The following is a 24,481-nucleotide window of genomic DNA, read 5'->3' on the forward strand; positions in this document are numbered from 1 at the left end:
ATCCTACATACTAGGGAAAACCTACAGAGGGCCAATTAACCTACAGACCTTCCTTGTACCGAGACCCAGTTAGTTCCCCTCTACTAATACTCCCCCATCAGGTGGAACTTGTTCTCACCCTCAACAACAACAGAAGGGACCTGACCCGAAAGGTCACCTATCCACAGATGCTGCCTGACCCACTGAGTTACTCTAGCACTTTGAAATGTCACCTATCCATACTCCTACATAAAAACATAATAAAATAGGTACAGGAGTAGGCCATTCAGCACTTCGAGTCAGCACCACCATTCAATATGATCATGGCCGATCATCCAAAATCAGTACCCCGTTCTGGCTTTTTCCCCATATCCCTAGATTCCCTTAACTCTCAGAGTTAAATCGAACTCTCTCTTGAAAGTATCCAGTGAATTGGCCTCCACTACCTTCTATGGCAGAGAATTCCACGGATTCACAACTCTCTGGGTGAAAAAGCTTTTCCTTATCTCAGTCCTAAATGCCCCACTCCTTATTCTTAAACTGTTCTGGACTCCCTAACATCGGGTACATTTTTCCTGCATCTAGCCTGTCCAATACTCTAAGAACTTTATGTTTCTATAAGATCCCCTCTCATCATTCTAAATTCCAGCGAATACAGGCCCAGTCGACCCATCCATTCATCGTACGTCAGTCCTGCCATCCCGGGAATTAACCTGGTGAACCCCCTCAATGCTGCACTCCCTCAATAGCAATAATATCCTTCCTCAAATAAGGACACCAAAATTGTACACAATACTCCAGGTGCAGTCCCACCAGGGCCCTGTACAACTGCAGTAGGACCTCCTTGTTCCTAAACTCAAATCCTCCCGCAATGAAGGCCAACATGCCATTAGCTTTCTTCACTGCCTGCTGTACCTGCATGCTTACTTTCAGTGACTGATGTACAAGCACACCCAGGTCTCCTTGCACCTCCCCTTCTCCTAATCTGACACCATTCAGATAATAATCTGCCTTCCTGTTCTTGCCACCAAAGTATATAACCTGACATTTATCCACATTATACTGCATCTGCCATGCTTCTGCCCACTCACCCAACCTATCCAAGTCACCCTGCAGCCTCATAGCATCCTCCTTGCAGCTCACACTTTGGGTCATCCGCAAGCTTTGAGATGTTACATTTAATTCCCTTGTCTAAATCGTTAATATATATTGTAAACAACTGGGGTCCCAGCATCGAGCCTTGCAGCACCCCACTAGTCACTGCCTGCCATTCTGAAAAGGATCCCTTAATTCCTACTCTTTGCTTCCTGTCTGCCAACCAGTTCTCTATCCATGTCAATACCCTCCCCCAATACCATGTGCTCTAATTTTGCACACTAATCTCTTGTGTGGGACCTTGTAAAAGGCTTTATGAAAGTCCAGATACACCACATCCACTGGCTCTCCCTTATCCATTCTACTTGTTACATTCTCAATAAATTCCAAAAGATTAGTCAAGCATGATTTCCCCATCATAAATCCATGCTGACTTTGACCAAATCCATCACAGCTTTCCAAATGTGCTGCTATAACATCTTTAATAATCAACTCCAGCATCATCCCCACTACCGATGTATGGTTAACTGGTCTATAATTCCCTGTTTTCTCTCTCCCTCCTGTCTTAAAACGTGGTTGCTGGCTACCCTCCAGTCCACAGGAACTGATCCAGAGTCGAGAGAACATTGAGAGAAAAATGATCACGAATGCATCTACAATTTCTAGAGCCACCTCCTTGAGTACTCTGGGATGCAGACCGTCAGGCCCTGGGGATTTATCTGCCTTCAATCCCAACAGTTTATCTAACACTATTTTCTGACTCATGTGGATTCCCTTCAGTTCCTCCCTCCCACTAGATCCTCGGTCCCCTACTATTTCCGGGAGATTGTTTGTGACTTCTTTATTGAAGACAGAACCAAAGTACTTGTTTAACTGTTCTGCCATTTCCTTTCCCCCCATTATTAATTCACCCGTCTCTGATTGTAAGGGACCTACATTTGTCTTCACTAATCTTTTCCTTTTTACATATCTAAATAAACGTTTACAGTCAGTGTTTATATTCCCCGCAAGCTTTCTTTCATGCTCTCCCCCCCCCCTCATAATGAACCCCTTTGTCCTCCTCTGTTGAGTTCCTCCTCAGCAGGCTTCACGGATGCTGCCTGACCCGCTGGTTTACTTCAGAACTTTGTGTCCTTCTTTAAAGATGATCACAGTTCACATCTCTTCTAAATCTGCGTTAACCCATTAGTTGATGTCAATCATTTAACCATACTGTTTGTTTAACCTTTAGTGGTTAACAAAAAAAGAACAGCACACAAGTACACAATAAAAAATCAGGCACTTTATATTTTTGAGATTGATCGGTTTTGGTATTTGAAGAAGAATATTGCTACATTCAAATCGCATTGTACAGATCTCCATTGATCCAACATTGTGCTGTGCACATTCAGAGCCCGAATCACACAGGCACGGGGGTTTGCACTTATCTCAGGCTGACTGGCCCCACTAGCCGGCATGGTCCCAGCCAGGAGTCTCACTGACTAACCCAACACCTCTGGGCCACATGTTGCAGCATCTGGCAAACATCTGGCAAACATCCAGAAACAAACAACTATCATTTGGCATTTGTGTAGCATCTTTTAGATAAACGTCACAAAGTTATTTGCGGGCATGTGGTCTGACATAACTCAGCTCTGGGGCGGTGTTGGCATTATCAGCTTGGTGGGAGAAGTGAGAATGGGGAGGGGAGGTGGGGAGGGAGACGGATGAAGTGAGAGATGGGGCAGCGGGTAGAGCTGCTGTCTCGCAGCGGCAGAGACCCGAGTTCGATCCTGACCTCGGCAGCTGCCTGTGTGGAGTTTGCACGTTCTCCCTGTGGCCACGTGGGTTATCTCCGGGTGCTCCGGTTTCCTCTCAGATCCCAAAGACTTGTGGGGTCAGTAGTAACGGATCTTTAGGTGGGTGTAACAATGATGAGATGATGGGGAGTGCAGTGGCAGGGAGATTAGTGGTGACAAGGAACTGTGGATAGAATCAAAGTGTTGGAGTAACTCAGCGGGTCAGGCAGCATCTCTGGAGAACATGGATGGGTGACGTTTCCAGTGGGGATCAGACCCGAAATGTCACCCACAGAAGCTGCCTGACCCACTGAGTTACTCCAGCACTTTGGCATAAACCAGCATCTGCAGTTCTTTGAATCTGCAAGGAACTGTAGATGCAGGTTTATTAAGGAAACTGCCTGATCCATTGATTACTCCAGCATTGTGTCTTAAATTGGTGGGGGGGGGGGGGGGGGGGGGGGGGGGGGGGGGGGGGGGGGGGGGGGGGGGGGGGGGGGGGGGGGGGGGGGGGGGGGGGGGGGGGAGGGGGATTACTGGCCATAAGAGCAGTGCACAAATATGGAGTGAATTTGCTTGCACTATAGACCTGCTTCCCAGGGTGGAATTGTTAAAGAGAGGTGAACACAGATTTTAGGTGAGAGGGGCAAAGTTTTCTACACAGAGGGTGGTGGGTGCCTGGAACGGGCTGCCGGGGGTGGTGGTGGAGGCAGATACGATAGTGGTGTTTAAGAGGCTTTTGGATAGGCACATGGATATGCAGGGAATGGAGGGATATGGATCGCGTGAAGTTGGTCTTGGCATCATGTTTGGCATGGGCATTGTGGGCTGAAGGGCCTGTTCCTGTGCTGTACCATTCACAGGGACCAGTCACAGGCCCTGGTAAACAGGGGCGATCTTTACAAAGCCGTTATCTGCTGTCCCATTACCTTCAGAGACGACAGAAAGCTCGTCACTATTCTCATACCCGTTGGCAGTCGGCACCTTGGGCGGCTGCTGGCGGAAGCCGTGGTGGTAATTGACCGAGGTGCCGGCGGGGCTGCTGAACGCGTTGTCTGCCGCAGCTGACGTTTCCGGCGATTCCCACGGGACCTCTTGCCTTTGGAATTTGAGATAGAAGTCACATCCGGTCCATCCGTAGAAAGCCAGGGTGCTGAGAAAGCCTTGCATCGGGTTCAGGATACTCTGCAAAGGAGCACAGCAATGGTCATTGGTCAATGCATCTTCCCAGCATTATGCTCAATGGATAATGTGCCCCCAGTGGGGGTCCCTCTACGCAAGGATTCTGCCCCTCCACATCGGCAACCTGGGGTGCAGGGTATTGCACAGAGGAGTCCCGTGCAACCTGTTTCTCTCGCGGTTCACAGACTCGCCAGCCGCCTGCCACTGTTGCGGGCTGGTAGAGTCTGTGTTCCACGTGTATGTGGAGTGTGTGAGGCTGCAGCCACTGTTCGAATACCTAAAGGGGCTGCTCAGTGCCTTCTGGTTAAACTTCACACCCATCATTGGAAACCCTGTGCGTAGGAGGGTAGGGCCGAACATGTCCTGGTTGGGTTGCTCCTGGGCCTGGCCAAGCTGGCCATCCTCGAGTCACAGCATCAAGCAGAAGAGGACTCTGCCCGAGCCGGCTGCCTGCTCCTTTATCCGGGGTTACGTCCGCGCCCGGGTGCTACTAGAAAGAGACTACGCGCTGTCCACGGGCACCCTGGGGGATTTCCTGGTCCGCTGAGCACCGCGGGGGGTGGGGGAGGGGAGGGGATTGCATCCTTGACCAGGATTGTAAAACAGTTGTTTAAGAGTGTAACATTTAAGAATATTTGTTTAGATGGGATAGCAGCACATCTGGTAACTTTGAGGGTATGAGACATGAATTGGCCAAGATTGACTGGCAATTATCTAAAAGGGGTTTTTTTTTTGTTTTGGTTTTTTTGTTTATTTTATTAGAAGTTAATACAGCACAAAACAGTACAGTGGAACCTAATTTTAGGTGCCAACTATGTAATACCGTAATCCATTCTATGTACAACCTCTAGTTTTATGTTATGAGAAGGAAGTAAGCAAGACAAGAAAAAGAAAACAATAGAAAGAGGAAAAAGTGGAAAAATAGATGGTAGAGAGTAGAAAAACGTGAAGTGTGTATATAAAAAATAAAAAAGGAAGAGAGAAAGTGGAAAGTAGAAATAGAAGAGAAGGCCCCTTAAAAGATAATTTTTCAAATCTGTATTCGGAGATGTAGATCTATCCGCGTCATGAACTGAAATCAGCAATCTTTACGGTACCGCTGCATCACATGATTCCAAAAAGTCGATGAAAGGAGACCAACTCCTTAAGAATTGGTCATATTTATCTATTAGTCGGAGTCTCATTTCTTCGAGGCGTGCTATGTCCATCATATTCCTAATCCACATTTTAACAGTTGGTGTGGTTGTATTTTTCCAAAATTTAAGTATCAATTTCTTTCCAATTATTAACCCATAATTAAAAAAAAACATTTTGATCTTTATTTAAATTGGTATCTTCTCCTATTATTCCAAATATAATCCATTCCGTTTTGGGTTCTATTCTTGACTTGAAAAGCTTTGTAAATATATCAAATATATCACTCCAAAATTTATTCAACTTTGTACATCCTACAAATGAATGTGTTATATTAGCGTTTTGAAACAAACATTTATCGCTTCTGGGAGAGACGTTTGGATAAAATTTATTCAACCTCGTTTTCGAATAATATAGTCTATGTAATAATTTGAATTGAATTAAATTATGTCTTGCATTAATAGAACAGTTATGTGTATTCATCAAATACTTTTCCCATCTATCCTTCGAGATCTTTATCATTAGCTCATGTTCCCAATCTTCCCTTAATGCTTCTGTTGAGGGTGATTCTCTATTTAATATATTATTATAAAAGTATGATATTAATTTTTGTGAATCAGCCTTAATACTCATTGCTTCTTCTAAAGGATCTAAAAATATAGTTTGAAATCTATGTGTATATTTCTTCATAAAGTCACATACCTGTATATATTTAAAATATTGATTATCCTTCAATTTAAATTTAAATTTTAATTGTTGAAATGATAACAGTTTGCCCACTTCATACATATCCCTACTTTCCTAATCCCCAGTCTATCCCATTGTTGATATGTGTTGTCGATGAGAGAAGGTTTGAATGCGGGGTTGTTCAATAGTGGGGTTAGTACTGATAAATTATTTAATTTCAAGGATACTTTTATTTGTTTCCAAATTTTTATTATATTGTGAATAATTGGGTTCTTCTTATATATTATACTATTCAGTTTTATCGGTGAGAGCAGGATCGTTCCTATATCGTGCGGATAGCACTCCTCTTTCTCCATTCTTATCCACTCCAACTGCTGAGTGGAACTATCCAGCCAGTATATTATGTTCTTAATATGCACTGCCCAGTAGTAATATATAAAGTTAGGTAATGATAAACCCCCAACTTCTTTAGATTTGCACAAATGCTTTCGTTGAATTCTATGTGTTCTGTAGTCCCATATAAAATTAGTGATAGTGGAATCTAGTTTTTTGAAAAAATATTTTGGAATATATATTGGGATCGCTTGAAACAAATATATTAATTGTGGTAAGAAAGTCATTTTTATAGCGTTAATTCTACCTATCAATGCGAGCGGAAGCGTTTTCCAAAATTTAATCGTATCATTCAGTTTATTTAATAGTGGTATAAAATTGGCACTAAATAATGATTTGTGTCTTCTCGTAATTTGAATACCCAGATACTTGAATTTTTCTGTTGCAATTTTGAAGAGGAATTTTAGTAAGTGTCTCAAATCCTGTGGTTTTAAAGACATAATTTCGCTTTTATTCCAATTTATTCTATATCCTGAAAAAGAGCCGAATTCCTCAATTACTGTTAATAAGGTGGGTATACTCGTTTGTGTATTAGTAATATATAAAAGGATATCATCAGCATATAATGAAATTTTATTCTTTGAGTCCTTGGTGTTATATCCGTGAATATTCGGGTGATTTCTAATCTATTCGGCCAGCGGTTCTATCATAAGGGCAAATAGCAATGGTGATAAGGCACACCCTTGCCTATTACCCCTTGATAAGTAAAATTTTGGAGATAGCGTATTGTTAGTTAGTATTCTTGCCGTAGGTCTATCGTAAAGTAGTTTAATCCATCTAATAAAATTCTCTCCCGTATTAAATTTTTGGAGTACCTTGTATAAATACTGCCATTCTACTTGATCAAATGCCTTCTCTGCATCCAGCGTGACAACTGAAATATCTTCATTGTCCTCATTATGAGAGTACATTATATTAAAAAGCCTTCTCAAATTATTAAATGATTGTCTTTTGGGTATAAATCCCGTTTGATCCGTATTTATTAAATTGTTAATATAATTATTTAGCCTTCTAGCTAGAATCTTTGCTAAAATTTTCTGATCTGTATTTAGAAGTGAAATAGCTCTATAAGAACCCGGTTCATCTAAATCTTTATCTTTTTTTGGTATAAGCGTTATTGTTGCTTCTGCTAGGGTTTCTGGTAGTTTATTTTCAGTATAAGCCTGCATGTATAAATTGAATAATCTTGGTACGATTGACTCCTGAAATCTTTTATAAAATTAATTACTAAAACCGTCTGGTCCTGGGGTCTTCCCATTTTTCAGTGAGTTTATTATTTGTTTTATTTCTTCACTAGTAATCCGTGCTCCTAATTGCTCTTCTTCTAAACTATCCAATTTAGGGAGCTTGCAATTATCTAAAAAAGTTGTAATTTTACTTACATCTGTCTTTATTTTAGATGTATATAAATTATGATAAAATTGGGCAAACCTCTTATTAATATCCTTAGGCAATGTTAGAAACTCACCCTTATCCGATTTAATTTTAGTAATAGTTTTTTCCTTTTCTCGTTGCTTCAGTTGCCTCGCAAGTAGTTTATGTGGCTTATCCCCAAATTCGAAGTGTGCTTGTTTTGTAATTTGGAATAATCTTATTACTCTAGCCGATAGTATTCTATTGACTTTATATTTCAATAAAGTTATCTTATTATGTTTATTTATGGTTGGGTCAGTTGCATTGTCCAGTTCTAGTAATATTATTTTCTGTTCTATCCGCTGAAGTTCTCTTTTATTTTCCTTATTTTGAAAACTTTGGTAAGAGATTAGGACACCGCGAATATATGCCTTGAAGGTTTCCCATAATAGCGGTGCAGAAATACCCGGCGTGTCATTTATTTCGAAAAATAGTTTTGTTTGTTCTTTTATATACTCATAACCCTGCGGGTTATTTAATATGTGTGCATTGAACCTCCAAAAAGGTTTTATACTCGGCATTCCCTCAATTTTAAGTATAAAAGTCAATGGTGAGTGATCAGAAATAATACTATTATGATAATACTAAATTCTAAAAGGGTTGACGGTGGATATGCAATGGAAGACATTTAAAGGCTGCATGGATGAACTACAAAAATTGTTCATACCAGTTTGGCAAAAGAATAAATCAGGGAAGGTAGTACATCCATGGATAACAAGGTAAATCAGGGATATTATCAAAGCGAAGGATGATGTGTACAAATTAGCCAGAAAAAGCAGCATACCGGAGGACTGGGAGAAATTCAAAGACCAGCATAGGAGGACAAAGGGCTTAATTAGGAAATGGAAAATAGATTATGAAAGAAAGCTGGCAGGGAACATAAAAACTGACTGCAAAAGTTTTTATAGATATGTCAAAAGAAAGAGATTAGTTAAAACAAATGTAGGTCCCTTGCAGTCAGAAACAGGTGAGTTGATCATAGGGAACAAGGATATGGCGGACCAATTGAATAACTACTTTGGTTCCGTCTTCACTAAGGAAGACATAAATAATTTGCCGGAAATAGCAGGGGCCCGCGGGTCAAAGGAGTTGGAGGAATTAAGTGAAATCCAGGTTAGCCGGGAAGTGGTGTTGGGTAAATTGAATGGATTAAAGGCCGATAAATCCCCAGGGCCAGATAGGCTGCATCCTAGAGTACTTAAGGAAGTAGCTCCAGAAATAGTGGATGCATTAGTAATAATCTTTCAAAACTCTTTAGATTCTGGAGTAGTTCCTGAGGATTGGCGGGTAGCAAACGTAACCCCACTTTTTAAGAAGGGAGGGAGAGAGAAAATGGGGAATTACAGACCAGTTAGTCTATCATCGGTAGTGGTGAAACTGCTAGAGTCAGTTATTAAAGATGGGATAGCAGCACATCTGGAAAGTGGTGAAATCATTGGACAAAGTCAGCATGGATTTACGAAAGGTAAATCATGTCTGACGAATCTTATAGAATTTTTCGAGGATGTAACTAGTAGCGTGGATAGGGGAGAACCAGTGGATGTGGTGTATCTGGACTTCCAGAAGGCTTTCGACAAGGTCCCACATAAGAGATTAGTATACAAACTTAAAGCACAAGGCATTGGGGGTTCAGTATTGATGTGGATAGAGAACTGGCTGGCAAACAGGAAGCAAAGAGTAGGAGTAAACGGGTCCTTTTCACAATGGCAGGCAGTGACTAGTGGGGTACCGCAAGGCTCAGTGCTGGGAACCCAGCTATTTACAATATATATTAATGATCTGGATGAGGGAATTGAAGGCAATATCTCCAAGTTTGCGGATGACACTAAGCTGGGGGGCAGTGTTAGCTGTGAGGAGGATGCTAGGAGATTGCAAGGTGACTTGGATAGGCTGGGTGAGTGGGCAAATGTTTGGCAGATGCAGTATAATGTGGGTAAATGTGAGGTTATCCATTTTGGTGGCAAAAACGGGAAAGCAGACTATTATCTAAATGGTGGCCGATTGGGAAAGGGGGAGATGCAGCGAGACCTGGGTGTCATGGTACACCAGTCATTGAAGGTAGGCATGCAGGTGCAGCAGGCAGTAAAGAAAGCGAATGGTATGTTAGCTTTCATTGCAAAAGGATTTGAGTATAGGAGCAGGGAGGTTCTACTGTAGTTGTACAGGGTCTTGGTGAGACCACACCTGGAGTATTGCGTACAGTTTTGGTCTCCAAATCTGAGGAAGGACATTATTGCCATAGAGGGAGTGCAGAGACGGTTCACCAGACTGATTCCTGGGATGTCAGGACTGTCTTATGAAGAAAGACTGGATAGACTTGGTTTATACTCTCTAGAATTTAGGAGATTGAGAGGGGATCTTATAGAAACTTACAAAATTCTTAAGGGGTTGGACAGGCTAGATGCAGGAAGATTGTTCCCGATGTTGGGAAGTCCAGGACAAGGGGTCACAGCTTAAGGATAAGGGGGAAATCCTTTAAAAACCGAGATGAGAAGAACTTTTTTCACACAGAGAGTGGTGAATCTCTGGAACTCTCTGCCACAGAGGGTAGTTGAGGCCAGTTCACTGGCTATATTTAAGAGGGAGTTAGATGTGGCCCTTGTGGCTAAGGGGATCAGGGGGTATGGAGAGAAGGCAGGTACGGGATACTGAGTTGGATGAACAGCCATGATCATATTGAATGGCGGTGCAGGCTCGAAGGGCCGAATGGCCTACTCCTGCACCTAATTTCTATGTTTCTATAATGGGCGATTTTGTATAATGGTGGTGGGTTTGTTTGGTACTGCTTTATATTGTATATATTATTGCAATCATTGATTCAATGTTTTTTCTTCATATAAAGGATTATGTGCAGGTATATAAGAGATGGTCTTGGCATCATGTTTGGCCCAGACATTGTGGACTGAAGGACCTGTCCCTGTGCCATGTACTGTTTGCAAAGTGCAGTCGCAGCGTGGAAACAGGTCCTTCAGTCCACTTTGTTCATTCCGACCAAATTGACATATTGGGCTAGTCCCATTTGCCCGATTTGGCCCATATCCTGTTGATATACCTGTCCAAATGTATTTCAAAAAGCAGAACATCCCAGCAGAAGATAACAGCTTTGGTGAGAAGCAGACTCCTGTCAACAACCCTAGAATAAACTTGTGAATAAACATTATGTTTAAGAAAGAACTGCAGATGCCGGAACAATCGAAGGTAGACAAAAATGCTGGAGAAACTCAGCGGGTGAGGCAGCATCTATGGAGCGAAGGAATGGGTGAAGTTTCGGGTAGAGACTTCATCAGTCCGTAGAAGGGTATCGATCCGAAACTTGGCCCATTCCTTCGCTCCATAGATGCTGCCTGTCCAGCTGAGTTTCTCCAGTATTTTTGTCGACTTGTGAATAAACATTGCCCTCCTCCCTTATTTTTCTACAGCCTAAATAAAACAACCTTATTTTAAAATGTCCGTCAGGATAAACAGATTGCAGAATATGTGTTTTACTTGTACTATGGTGGTGGGTTCTGTTTTGAATCATTTAGTATTGTACATATTATTGTAAATAATTGAATACATTATTTTTGGTTAAAAAAATAGGAAGCAATGCCTGGGTTGTGGAAAACGGCTCCCATTTCCACCGGCAGCTGTCCGATACTGTACTGCGATAGGGTGATTTCACCAAAGGTCAAATGAGCGTAGATCCCCCCTCACGTGACTGAAAAATTTAACTGGAGGACATATGTCACTTCGGTACATGTTAGTGAATGGGGAAACACGCACTTTCACACCCGTTAAAAACATGGAAAACGGCCGATTTTTGAGCTGAAATTTTCTGTGCTAGTCGGGGTGACCGTGAAGCACAGCGACCTAAATTATCGCGTTTGCTCGCTGAATTTCATCACCAAGTCAATAATGGCTGGATTTTTTTGAAATTCAGCGAGCAAACGCGATAATTCCCGATATTTTGGACCTTTAAATCTCCACAGCAAATGTCTGCTAAGCACTTCTGCTGTTTTTCCACCTTCAGTTCCCTCTTGTAATTACCTTACTTTCTATCTTTCTTTTTGCCTGAAAATTTAGGTCGCTGTGCTGCACGGTCACCCCAACAAGCACAGAAAATTTCAGCTCAAACATCGGCCGTTTTCCATGTTTTTAATGGGTGTGAAAGTGCGTGTTTCCCCATTCACTAACATGTACCGGTGACATATGTCCTCCAGTTAAATTTTTCATGTGAGGGGGGATCTACGCTCATTTGACCTTTGGTGAAATCACCCTACAGATAGTCACAGAGTGCTGGAGTAACCCAGCGGGTCAGGCAGCATCTCTGGAGAACGTGGAGAGGTCAGCATTTCCTTTCTACACAAACAGGGTACGGGGGCAGGTTTGCTCCCTAATGGTGGACAGCGCCCTCCTGTGTTGGACCAGTGCATTGAACGCTCAGCAAAACAACTCTATCTTGCACTAAACATTATTCCCTTTATCCTGTATCGGTACACTGTGGGCAGCTTGATTGTAATCATGTGTAGTCTTTCCAATGAATGGATAACATGCAACAAAAAGCTTATCACTGTAGCTTTGGTGCATGTGACTAATGTAAAGAGAGGCTAAGGTTGGATTCTACCCACTAGCAACGCCAGCCTCTGACGTCAGGTCACAAGCCCTGATCCTCAGCCCTGCCTTCACCAGAGTGGAGTCCCCATCACCCTGGCCCCTTGCCGCTCCCTCTTGACATAGAATGGGGCTATGTGTTCAGTCTTTCAGATTACACGGAAGAAAAATGTGGATACCGCAGAAGGTCAGACGTCAGAAACCACACCTTTAGTTTAGCTTAGAGATACAGCGCGGAAACAGGCCCATCGGCCCACCGAGCCCGCACCGACCAGCGATCCCCGCACATTAACACTATCCTACAAACACTAGGAATAATTTACACATACACCAAGCCAATGAAACTACAAACCTGTACATCTTTGGAGTGTGGGAGGAAACCAAAGATCTTGGAGAAAACCCACGCGGTCACGGGGAGAGCGTACAAACTCCGTACAGTCAGCAATCCGTAGTCGGGATCGATCCCGGGTCTCCGGCGCTGCAAGCGCTGTAAGACAGCAACTCTACCGCTGCTGCACCTTGGGCCACACCTGCTGCATCAACCACTAACTACTACACCTGGCGCGCAGGTTCCTGCCTCTGTCAACGGCGCCACGACACATCCCCCCCGTGACAATAATCCAGTATCTCAGCTCGTGTGCCAGACAGCCTCAGCTTTAATGTGCGCGGGGAAAAGTTTAAAGGAGATGTGCGGGACATATTCACCACACAGAGGCTGGTGAGTGCCTGGAATGTGTTGCCAGGCGTGGTGGTGAAGGCAGAGGCAATAGTGGCATTTAAGAGGCTTTTGAATAGGCGCATGGATACGCAGGGAATGGAGGCATATGGATCACGTGCAGGCAGACAAGAGTTTAGTTTTATTTCGTTTATTGTCACGTGTACCGGAGTACAGTGAAAATCTTTGGTTGCCTGGTAACCAGTCAGCGGAGATGGTCTTGGCATCATGTTGGGCACAGACATTGTGGGCTGAAGGGCCTGTTCATGTGCTGTTAATTTGGAAGCAAACCCTTTGGCCCAACCTGCCCACACCAGCATGTTCTACATCTAGGTTCTAATGCCCAATGTCTGCTATGTGAATCGGGCAGTAGCCCAGCTTATGGAAGGACCTGAAGTATATAAAATTATGAGGAACATAAATAGGATAGACAGTCAGAACCTTTATCTCCAGGATGGAAAAATCAAATACTAGAAGGCACAGCATTAAATTAAGAGGGGCAAAGTTTAGAGGGGGCAAGTTGTTTTGTTACACAGAGAGTGATGAATGGCTGGAAGATGCTTCCAGGGGTGGTGGTGGAGGCAGATATGATAGTGGTTTTGAGAGGCTTTTGTATAGGCACATGGATATGCAGGGAACGGAGGCATATTGATCACGTGCAGGCAGAGAGACAGAGAAACATAGAAACATAGAAATTAGGTGCAGGAGTAGGCCATTCGGCCCTTCGAGCCTGCACCGCCATTCAATATGATCATGGCTGATCATCCAACTCAGTATCCCGTACCTGCCTTCTCTCCATACCCTCTGATCCCCTTGGCCACAAGGGCCACATCTAACTCCCTCTTAAATATAGCCAATGAATTGGCCTCAACTACCCTCTGTGGCAGAGAGTTCCAGAGATTCACCACTCTCTGTGAAAAAAGTTCTCCTCATCTCGGTTTTAAAGGATTTCCCCCTTATCCTTAAGCTGTGACCCCTTGTCCTGGACTTCCCAAACATCGGGAACAATCTTCCTGCATCTAGCCTGTCCAACCCCTTAAGAATTTTGTAAGTTTCTATAAGATCCCCTCTCAATCTCCTAAATTCTAGAGAGTATAAACCAAGTCTATCCAGTCTTTCTTCATAAGACAGTCCTGACATCCCAGGAATCAGTCTGGTGAACCTTCTCTGCACTCCCTCTATGGCAATAATGCCCTTCCTCAGATTTGGAGACCAAAACTGCACGCAATACTCCAGGTGTGGTCTCAGAAGAGAAGGTCTTTGCATCATGTTCAGCATAGACATTGTGGGCTGAAGGGCTTGTCCTGTGCTGTACTGTTCTATGTTCCCTCCTTCCACAAACTCTGCTGACGAAAAGTCACGAGGCATGTGCGAGATGAGCTCCAAGGTTGAGTGCGAGCAAGGCTGGACACCGCCGCCCTGCTGGAGGATGTTGGTGCTGCAAGTGTGTGTGGACATGACTTACCATGATGAACCAAGTGATCAGCGCTGCATTCCGCACATTCTTCAGCCCATCCACATTCATGTCTGGCTGCAGCTCAAGGTAGAACAGAAGACTCTCATTGATGAGGTTTGGGAGCCAGCTATGTGAAAGGAGAGATATCTATTATTATTGTAAAATTGCACTGGCAGGAAAAGTAAAGAATCAATTGGTTCTAAAAGCTGCCTCACTCATGTACAGCACAGAAACAGGCCCTTCAGCCCACCTTGTCCATGCCAACCACATTGGCACACTGGGCTAGTCCCATTGGCCTGCATTTGGCCCATATTCCTCTAAACCATTCCTATCTATATATCTGTCTAAATGTCTTTTAAAAGTCAAACTTGTATCCGCGTCTACAGCTTCCTCTGGCAGCTCATTGCAGATATGGACTACTCTTTGTTGCCCTTGAGGTCCCTCCTACATCTCTCCCCTCTCAGCTTAAGCTTGTGCCCTCTAGTTCTAGAATCCTCTACCCTGGGAAAAGACTTTACCTGGGCGGTCACGGTGGCGCAGCGGTAGAGTTGCTGCCTTACAGTAAACGCAGCACCGGAGACCCGGGTTCGATCCCGACTACGGGTGCTGTCTGTACGGAGTTTGTACATTCTGCCAGTGACCCTCGTGGGTTTTCTCCGAGATCTTCAGTTTCCTCCCACACTCCAAAGACATACATGTTTGCAGGTTAATTGGCTTGGTTGGTAAATGTAAAAATTGTCCCTAGTGGGCGTAGTATGGTGTTGATGTGTGGGGATCGCTGGTCGGCGCGGAGCCAGTGGGCCGAAGGGCCTGTTTCCGTTCGGTATCTCAAAACTAAACTGTGAGCATTCACTTTATCTGCGCCACTCATGGCCTTGTACGCATCAATAAGATCACGCCTCGCCCTCCCACGCTCCAAATACAAATGTCCCAGCCTATCCAGTCTCTCCCTGTAACTCATGTTACAGCCTACATGTGTCACAGATTGTGGCTCATGGATGATACATGCCAAGGCCTGTACACAGCACGGCCTGAACACGCCACTACTGAATCACACATTGCAGGAATTGGGTATAGATATTCACACAGAAGATGTTCTTCATTAGTTCCAGAGATATCACACAGCGAATGTATTCAATTATCCTCTCTTACCAAATGACAAACACGAGCAGAATCTTGAAGAACCGTAACTTGATCTCTGTCCCGAGTCGACGCTCATTCTCAGTGTAAATTCCTTGTCTTCCCTTCAGCAAACCTGCAACTGGAGAATAAAGACCAGCTCTGAGCCCAGCAACAGGTGTAAATCTGGCCCGTGTACGGACAGGTGTCATCCATGTATGTACATACACCCACCCACACTGACAAACACGCTGGTCCAGAACACAAGCAACCGGCATGTTACCATTGTGCTAATTGACAGATGACTGGGTGGATGTGACACTGGGACCCGCTCATGGAACGACACCTTGGAGGACACCAGCAGAGCCCGGCTGACGGAGCCCTGGGCTGGCGGAGCCCGCGGCCGAGATCGGAGCCCGCACGCTGCGAGTCAGCGGAGCCCGCGCTTGGGGCCTGGGTCGGCACCACGGCGAGGACCCGGCAGCTATGGTGGAGAGATTGGTGCGGTGGTCGATGGGGGATGCCGACCGATGGAGGAGGACGGACACCGGCAGCTATGGTGGAGGAGATTGGTGCGGTGGTCGAGGGGGATGCCGACGCGGGGGGAGGGGGGGAGTCACGGGGGACCCGCGCTGGGGGAAGGAACGCAATGGGGGACCTGGTGACCAGTGGGGGGGGAATATCGTGAGGGAGGGGGAGAGTCACGGGGACCAGCATGGGGGGGGGAACGCTGTGGGGGGAGGGGAGGGGGGGAGTCACGGGGGACCAGCGGGGGGGGGGGGGGGGGGGGGGGGGGGAGTCACGGGGACTAGCGTGGGGGGGGGGGGGGGGGGGGAGAGTCACGGGGACCAGCATGGGGGGGGGGGGGGGGGAGGGGGAGAGTCACGGGGACCAGCGTGGGGGGAAAATGGGCGTAAGGGAGGGGGAGAGCCATGGGGACCAGCGTGGATCGGGGGGCTGTGGGGGAGGGGGAGAGTCACGGGGACCAGCGTGGGGGGAATGGCGTAAGGGAGGGGGAGAGTCACGGGGACCAGCATGGGGGGGAACGCTGGGGGGGAGGGGGGGAGTCACGGGGGACCAGCGTGGGGGGAACGCTGTGGGGGGGGGGGGGGAGTCACGGGGACCAGCGTGGGGGGAACGCTGGGGGGGAGGGGGGGGGGAGTCACGGGGACCAGTGGGTGGGGGGGGAACGCTGTGGGGGAGGGGGAGAAGAAAGCGGGAACTGGTGCCGATACTGTGTATACTTTGTAACTTTGGCAGCGCCCTCATGTGGCGAGGATTTGCAAACAAAGAATTTCTCTGTGACTTGTCCACATGTGACAATGAACTACACATTCATTCATATTAATTCGAGAACAAGATGGGGGAGAATTCTCCGTTCTCCACTCACCGCCCCTGTACGTGACTCCCGTCACTCAGTGCTGGGAATGACGGGGGGGGGGGGGGGTCACAGGGCGAGGGGGGTCACGGGGGGGCACAGGGCAAGGGGGTGTCACGGGGAAGGGGGCGTCGCAAGTTTGCCGACACTGACCTGACCAATGCTGACCCATGCCACCAATGTCTGTGCCCAGTGTCCATGCCCAGTGTCCGTGCCCACAGTGTCCGTGCCCAGTGCCCGTGCCCAGTGTCCGTGCCCAGTGTCCGTGCCCAGTGTCCGTGCCCAGTGTCCGTGCCCAGTGTCCAGTGTCCGTGCCCAGTGCCCAGTGTCCGTGCCCAGTGTCCGTGCCCAGTGCCCAGTGTCCAGTGTCCGTGCCCAGTGTCCGTGCCCAGTGTGACTGTGCCCAGTGTCCGTGCCCAGTGTCCGTGCCCACAGTGTCCGTGCCCAGTGTCCGTGCCCAGTGTCCGTGCCCAGTGTCCGTGCCCAGTGTCCGTGCCCAGTGTCCAGTGTCCGTGCCCAGTGTCCGTGCCCAGTGTCCGTGCCCAGTGTCCGTGCCCGTGCCCAGAGTCCGTGCCCAGTGTCCGTGCCCAGTGTCCGTGCCCAGTGTCCGTGCCCAGTGTCCGTGCCCAGTGTCCGTGCCCAGTGTCCGTGCCCACAGTGTCCGTGCCCAGTGTCCGTGCCCAGTGTCCGTGCCCAGTGCCCAGTGTCCGTGCCCAGTGTCCGTGCCCAGTGTCCAGTGTCCGTGCCCAGTGTCCGTGCCCCAGTGTCCGTGCCCAGTGTCCGTGCCCACAGTGTCCGTGCCCAGTGTCCGTGCCCAGTGTCCGTGCCCAGTGTCCGTGCCCAGTGTCCGTGCCCAGTGTCCGTGCCCAGTGTCCGTGCCCAGAGTGACTGTGCCCAGTGTCCGTGCCCAGTGTCCTTGCCCAGAGTGACTGTGCCTACAGTGAACATTAACCAACATTGAACCACAGTTGTATCAGTCCTACCTGCGGCTGCGGTTTTGCTGAAGAGAATGGGGTTGACGAGGAGGACGAGCAGGAGCGGAGTGTAGGTGGTGACGTAGTGTGGGATAGCATGCTGGAGGCCCTTCTCACAGCTGGGGAAGCAAAGAGAGTTTGTCAGTGGGTTGCTGGGGGGATACTTTGGTAGAGCAAGATTATATTACATTACTGTTGCATCTGTGTCTGTCTATGTTTCCACTCACAAGTTGGTCCACATCGGAGCGTTCCCACACCCATTGCTGGGAATGACTGAAGCCCGGAGTGGATGGGGTCTGGGGTGGACCTCTTCCATGGGAGTGGACCAGGCAGATGGAACCAATCAACATAGAAACATAGAAACATAGAAATTAGGTGCAGGAGTAGGCCATTCGGCCCTTCGAGCCTGCACCGCCATTCAATATGATCATGGCTGATCATCCTACTCAGTATCCCGTACCTGCCTTCTCTCCATACCCCCTGATCCCCTTAGCCACAAGGGCCACATCTAACTCCCTCTTAAATATAGCCAATGAACTGGCATCAGCTACCCTCTGTGGCAGAGAGTTCCAGAGATTCACCACTCTCTGTGTGAAAAAAGTTCTTCTCATCTCGGTTTTAAAGGATTTCCCCCTTATCCTTAAGCTGTGACCCCTTGTCCTGGACTTCCCTAACATCGGGAACAATCTTCCTGCATCTAACCTGTCCAACCCCTTAAGAATTTTGTAAGTTTCTATAAGATCCCCTCTCAATCTCCTAAATTCTAGAGGGTATAAACCAAGTCTATCCAGTCTTTCTTCATAAGACAGTCCTGACATCCCAGGAATCAGTCTGGTGAACCGTCTCTGCACTCCCTCTATGGCAATAATGTCCTTCCTCAGATTTGGAGACCAAACCTGTACGCAATACTCCAGGTGTGGTCTCAGCAAGACCCTGTACAACTGCAGTAGAACCTCCCTGCTCCTATACTCAAATCCTTTTGCAATGAAAGCTAACATACCATTCGCTTTCTTTCCTGCCTGCTGCACCTGCATGCCTACTTTTAATGACTGGTGTACCATGACACCCAGATCAACTGATCCATCTCAGCTCAGCGCTCTGCCCACTGGCTGGAGGTGGTTCACTTAGTGTTGTAGAGTCACACAGCACGGAAACAGGCCCTTCGGCCCATCTCATCCATACTGACCGTGATGCCCCATCTACACTGGTCCCCTTTACTGGGGTTTGGCCCATGTCCATGTACCCATCTGTGGAGGTTTAGGGAGAGCTGTGGACTCCCCCAAACCCTAATGTCGCCCAGTGTCACAGAGCACGGAAACAGGCCCTATGGTCCATCTACCCATGTTGACCAACCCCATGTACCTGCAGGAAAAGGCACAAAGTGCTGGAGTAACTCAGTGGGTCAGGCAGCATCACTGGACGGTTGATGTTTTGGGTTGGGTACCCATGTAGTGACACTTGTTTTGGCAATTTGTGCTCAGCTGGATGTTGTTTACACACGGTGTAATTCTCGGCCCAGCCCCTCCGGCAGTGTTGCAGGTCACAACCAACCCCCCTGGAGGAGAGTCAGTCGCCCTCAGATGCCCCCCCCCCCCCCTCAACGCTGTGGGACGGACCTACCTGGAGATGGAGGGATAGTACAGCATGGCCACTCCTTCAACACACAGCAGGATCGCCAGGCCCCAGGTCATCATGTGGTACAGCACCAGGATGCTGGAAGAAAGAGCGGAGGTCAGGTAAAGCCCAGACGTCCTGGTGTTGGATGGAGGCAGGGGGGTGGCAGTGAGTCCGAGGGGTACAAAAGTCAAGATAGGCACCTCCTCGCCACAGCCTCAGTACCATAGGCCCTCAGCCAAACCGCAGCGTTCCTGGTGTTGGATGGAGGCAGGGGGTGGCAGTGGGGCTAGGAGGACCAGCGATCGTAGAGGCAACATCACAGCACACATGTGCCTCACCACAGACTCTCCACTAAAGACCACCAGCCTGCTCTCGATCTCCAGAACATCGTCAGGGCTGGGGGGACTACGGACAGAGGGGGGGGGGGGGGGGGGGGGGCAGAGGGAGGAGTGGGGGTCGGAGGCCGGGGTGGGGGAGGAGGCGTGGGGGGCAGGGTGGGGGAGGTGTTTGGGGGCAAGGGTGTGTACAGGGCCATGGGGCAGGCAACTCCACAAGGACACTTCAGGGGCTGTGATGTGGGCCAGAGTGGGCAGTCTACTAGAGGAAGCCACAGGGCAACACCCAGTGCAGCGAGAGTCCTGCTCAACACCTGGGAAAAGGCTCAGACTGTCTACCATATCTATGCACCTCATGATTTTATATACTTCCATCAGGTCTCCCCATGATCTACAGCATTCTAGAGAACACAATCCACGTCTGTCCAACCTCTCCAGTAGCGAATACCCCCCTAACCCAAGTATCACTCTGGTAAACCTCCTCTGCACCCTCTCCAAAGCCTCAACATTCTTCCTGTGATGGGGAGACCAGAACTGCACTCAATACTCCAGATGCAGCCTGATCAAAAAGAGTTTACAGTAGGCACATGTTCAGGAGCAGAATTATGCCATTCAGCCCATCAAGTCTGCTCCCCCATTCAATCATGGCTGATCTATCTTTTCCTCTCAACCCCATTCTCCTGCCTTCCCCCCTTAACCCTGGACACCTTTACTAATCAAGAATCTATCTATCTCTGCCTTTAAAATATTCGATGACTTGGCCTCCACAGCTTTCTGTAGCAATGAATTCCATGGATTCATCACCTTCTGACGAAAGAAATTCATCCTCACCTCCTTCCTAAAGGAACGTTTTTTAACTGAGGCTACGACTTCTGGTCCTGGACTCTCTACAACTAGTGGTAACATCCTCTCCACATCCCACTCTAAACCATTATAGATTAATAATTGAATTATTTAAAAACTATAGCAGAGAATTATAAAAAGTGCACAATTTTAGATCTGTTACTTCCAAATGATAAGAATTATTCACAATGTGCTACGATGCTGGGAACTATATTCTGCACTCCGTATTGTATTTATGTGTGGTATTATCTGATCTTATTTATTTATTTATTTTATTATTTATTTCGAACAGAATAAAAGAATAAAAAGCAAGTGTGAAACAGCATACAAAAAACAAAACAAGAATATTTATAAAATGTCATAAACAATATCTATAAATAAATGAAATCGTATGTGTCCGAAAAGGAGCAGGAAGAAGCCAAAGCTTATTCATTCCCACCCCTTATTCAACTGCTTGTAATTATCTTATACAAATTTAGCAGCTATATGTACACCATATGTACACCAGCCACTATATGTACACCAAATTATTTACATTTATACACTAATCATATATTTACAAAGTCATACAAAAAATAAAAAAATAAAAAGAAAAGAAAAATCCTCATATACTATACAGTATCTTAGTCATATATACAACCCATCACTCTATAATCACCCTTCCCAATACAATCAGTATAACAAATATCACAATCACCTATCCTCATCCCAATATCCTTTTAAACAAGTGTTTTTGTACATCTTTTTAAACTGAATTATGCTTGTGCTAAGTTTTATCTCCTGTTCCAGACCATTCCACAAATTCACACCACAGACATGAGACTTTAGTGAAACAGCATGGAAACAGGCCCATCAGCCCACAGAGTCTATGCTGACCAGTGATCACCCCGCACACTTGTTCCAACCTACACATTAGGGGCAATTTACAGAACTCCTTTGAAGTGTGGGAGGAAACTGGAGCACCCGGAGAAAACCCACGCAATCAAAGGGAGAAAGTACAAACTCAGCACAGACAGCACCCGAGGTCAGGGCCGAACCCAGGTCTCTGGCACTGTAAGGCAGCAACTCCACCTAGGAGGCACAGCATCACATGCAAAACAAAGCTATATTCTGTACCCCGATACACATGGCTGTGTAATAAACCAAGACCCAACTGGACCGCTAAGGTCTTCTGAAACCAATCTGTTAGTGATTCCCAGAGTAAATACAAAACATGGGAAAGCAGGATTTAGTTACTATGCAACAAATAGCTGGAATAAACTTCCTGAAGATTTAAGACTTGCCTCAACTTTGACCACTTTTAAAACAAGACTGAAAACTTTTATGTTTACTTTAGCTTTCAGCTAAATCTTAACTACATTGCACTTTTAACTTTTGCACTTTTTATAATGCATTTTTAATTTTGCTTTTCTTTTCTTTTAGTTCTATTTTATTTCATTTTATTATTTCATTTTATTGTATGACATGTTTTTATGTGAAGCACTTTGAGTCTGCCTCGTGTATGAAATGTGCTATATAAATAAAGTTGCCTTGCCTTGCCTTGCCTTTAGTTCTGTCACTGCAAGTTGAAGTATTTTTTCTGGTGCAGTGCAGTCCGCTCCTACAAACTACCCAGAGATGTTTAGTTTAGCGTCATGTGTACCAAGGTATAGTGAGTGAAAAGCTGAAGATAGACACAAAATGCTGGAATACCCAGCGGGTCAGGCAACGTTTCTGGGGAAAATAAATAGGCGATGTTTCGGGTCGAGACCCTTCTTGCTGTATTGTTGCGTGCTATCTAGTCTACACTGACTACTGGTGACCTTCTGTGGGTTTACCTCACTCCAGACGACCGCTTCACGATGAGGTACACATCGATGGCGTAGCAAAACAGCCACCAGAACGTGGCACTGTAGAACAGCTGGATCCACATCTGTTAGGAGAGAACGACAGATATGAAGTCTGCATTGGCTGGCAGACACAAACCACTCACAATGTAGCTCTGATAAACAACTCACAATGACAAACTATCACTTGTGAAACGTCATAGAGTGATACAGCGTGGAAACAGGCCCTACGGCCCAACTTGCTTATGCCGACCAACATGTCCCAGCTACACTAGTTCCACCCGCCCGCATTTGGTCTATATCCCTCCAATCCAGTCCTATCCATGTACTGGTTCTTAAACGTTGTGATAGTACCTGCCTCAACTATCTCCTCTGGCAGCTTATTCCACAAACCTATCACCCTTTGTGTGGAAAAAGTTAACCTTCAGATTCCTATTAAATCTTTTCTCCTTCACCTTAAACCTATGGTTCTCGACTGGGCAAGTGACTGTGTATCTACTCAATCTGTTCCTCTCATGATTTTATACAACTCGTCCTCCTGTGCTCCAAGGAATAGAGACCCAGCCTAATCAATAGCTCAGACCCTCGAGACCTGGCAACATCCTCGTAAATCATCTCTGAACCCTTTCCAGCTTGACAATATCTTTCCTATAACATGGTGCCCAGAACTGAACATAATATTCTAAATGCGGTCTCACCAACGTCTTATACAACTGCAACATGACCTCCCAACTTCTATACTCAATACTCTGACTGATGAAGAGCAATTTGTCTGTTGTCTATTTGACTCCACTTCCAAGGAACCATGTACCTGCACTCCTTGATCCCTCTACTCTACAACACTACCCAGAGGCCCACCATTCACTGTGTATGTCCTGTCCATGTTGGACGTCCCCAAATGCAACACCTCACATTTCACTGTATTAAATTCCATCACCCATTCCTCAGCCCAACTGGCCAATGGTCAAGGTCCTGCTGCAATCTTTCACGACCATCTCTAGTATCTGCAATATCACCCACTTTTGCATCATCTGCAAACTTGCTAACCTTGCCTTGTAAATGCGTTTTATTATCTCCAGTGGAGCGGGAATAGAAAACGAGCGCCGTGGCAGGTGGGTGTTTTGGGGTAGGTTTCACTTACGGCGCTGGCGACACAGAAGGCTGGCGGCCATATTTCTGTCCCATTCACGGAGATCTTCGACACAAAGTCCGGAAAACTCAGCCACACCAACGACCGGATTATTATTCCTGAAGGGAAGAGCAGATGACATGAGGGAACATTTAGCATAGAGTGACGTCTCGAAAGGGGACATTAAAAGCAGGGCCACCGGAATGAGTCAGTAAAATATCCGCATGTTTAAACCACAGTTGTACAATTCATTTTAAAAAGTACACAAAAGTGCTGGAGCAATTCTGTGGAAGCCTAAAGTCCCACACCACCAGGTTCTGTGGAAGCCTAAAGTCCCACACCACCAGGTTCAGAAGGAGCATCTTTCCTACGACCATCAGGTTCTTGAACTGACCTGCACACCCTAATCCTACCCCGACAACAGAACACTACTGACCACCTGTTGCGCTACTGCATGCACTTTTGTTTTAGTTGCGATTTCACCAATTGTGCAGTGCTGCAAGATTTTCCTTGCAGCTGTCTCACACCATACTTGTACCGATGGGAATAAACTCGACCTGACGTGAGACCCCATAGGGGGGTGGTACGGGCAGCATGCCACAGACAGTGACATCTTGCCAGACGGGATATGCAATTGATACAAATCCCTCAAATGGAAATAGAGCTAACTTTGAAATGTACACCATCTGTGATCCAACCTCGCTACTACATGGGAAACACAATAGACAAAGTTCCACATCCCAAGTAAGTAATGCAAGAACAACCATTTAAGCATGGGCACTTGCATGGACCCAAGCTATGCCTGCCTTTTTGTGGGTACGTCGTTCAGCCCATATTC

At 46.5% G+C, this 24,481-nt stretch overlaps 1 protein-coding gene across 3 annotated transcripts in view; it reads right to left on the reverse strand.

Annotated features, from left to right (window-relative positions):
• The window catches only part of gpr143 (G protein-coupled receptor 143), a 52,489-nt gene that overhangs the window by 21,923 nt on the left and 6,085 nt on the right, over positions 1–24,481 (reverse strand). For all 3 annotated transcript variants that reach the window (XM_055637460.1, XM_055637461.1, XM_055637459.1), the window contains exons 2-8: positions 23,656–23,762; positions 22,506–22,600; positions 19,514–19,606; positions 17,903–18,012; positions 15,575–15,683; positions 14,432–14,549; positions 3,782–4,037 (exon numbers count right to left, since the gene is read on the reverse strand). In XM_055637460.1, the coding sequence (XP_055493435.1) occupies positions 3,782–4,037; positions 14,432–14,549; positions 15,575–15,683; positions 17,903–18,012; positions 19,514–19,606; positions 22,506–22,600; positions 23,656–23,762 (888 nt within the window). The remainder of the gene's footprint in view (positions 1–3,781; positions 4,038–14,431; positions 14,550–15,574; positions 15,684–17,902; positions 18,013–19,513; positions 19,607–22,505; positions 22,601–23,655; positions 23,763–24,481) is intronic.

This window comes from Leucoraja erinacea, chromosome 6 (assembly GCF_028641065.1).
Source record: "Leucoraja erinacea ecotype New England chromosome 6, Leri_hhj_1, whole genome shotgun sequence".
NCBI lineage: Eukaryota > Metazoa > Chordata > Chondrichthyes > Rajiformes > Rajidae > Leucoraja > Leucoraja erinaceus.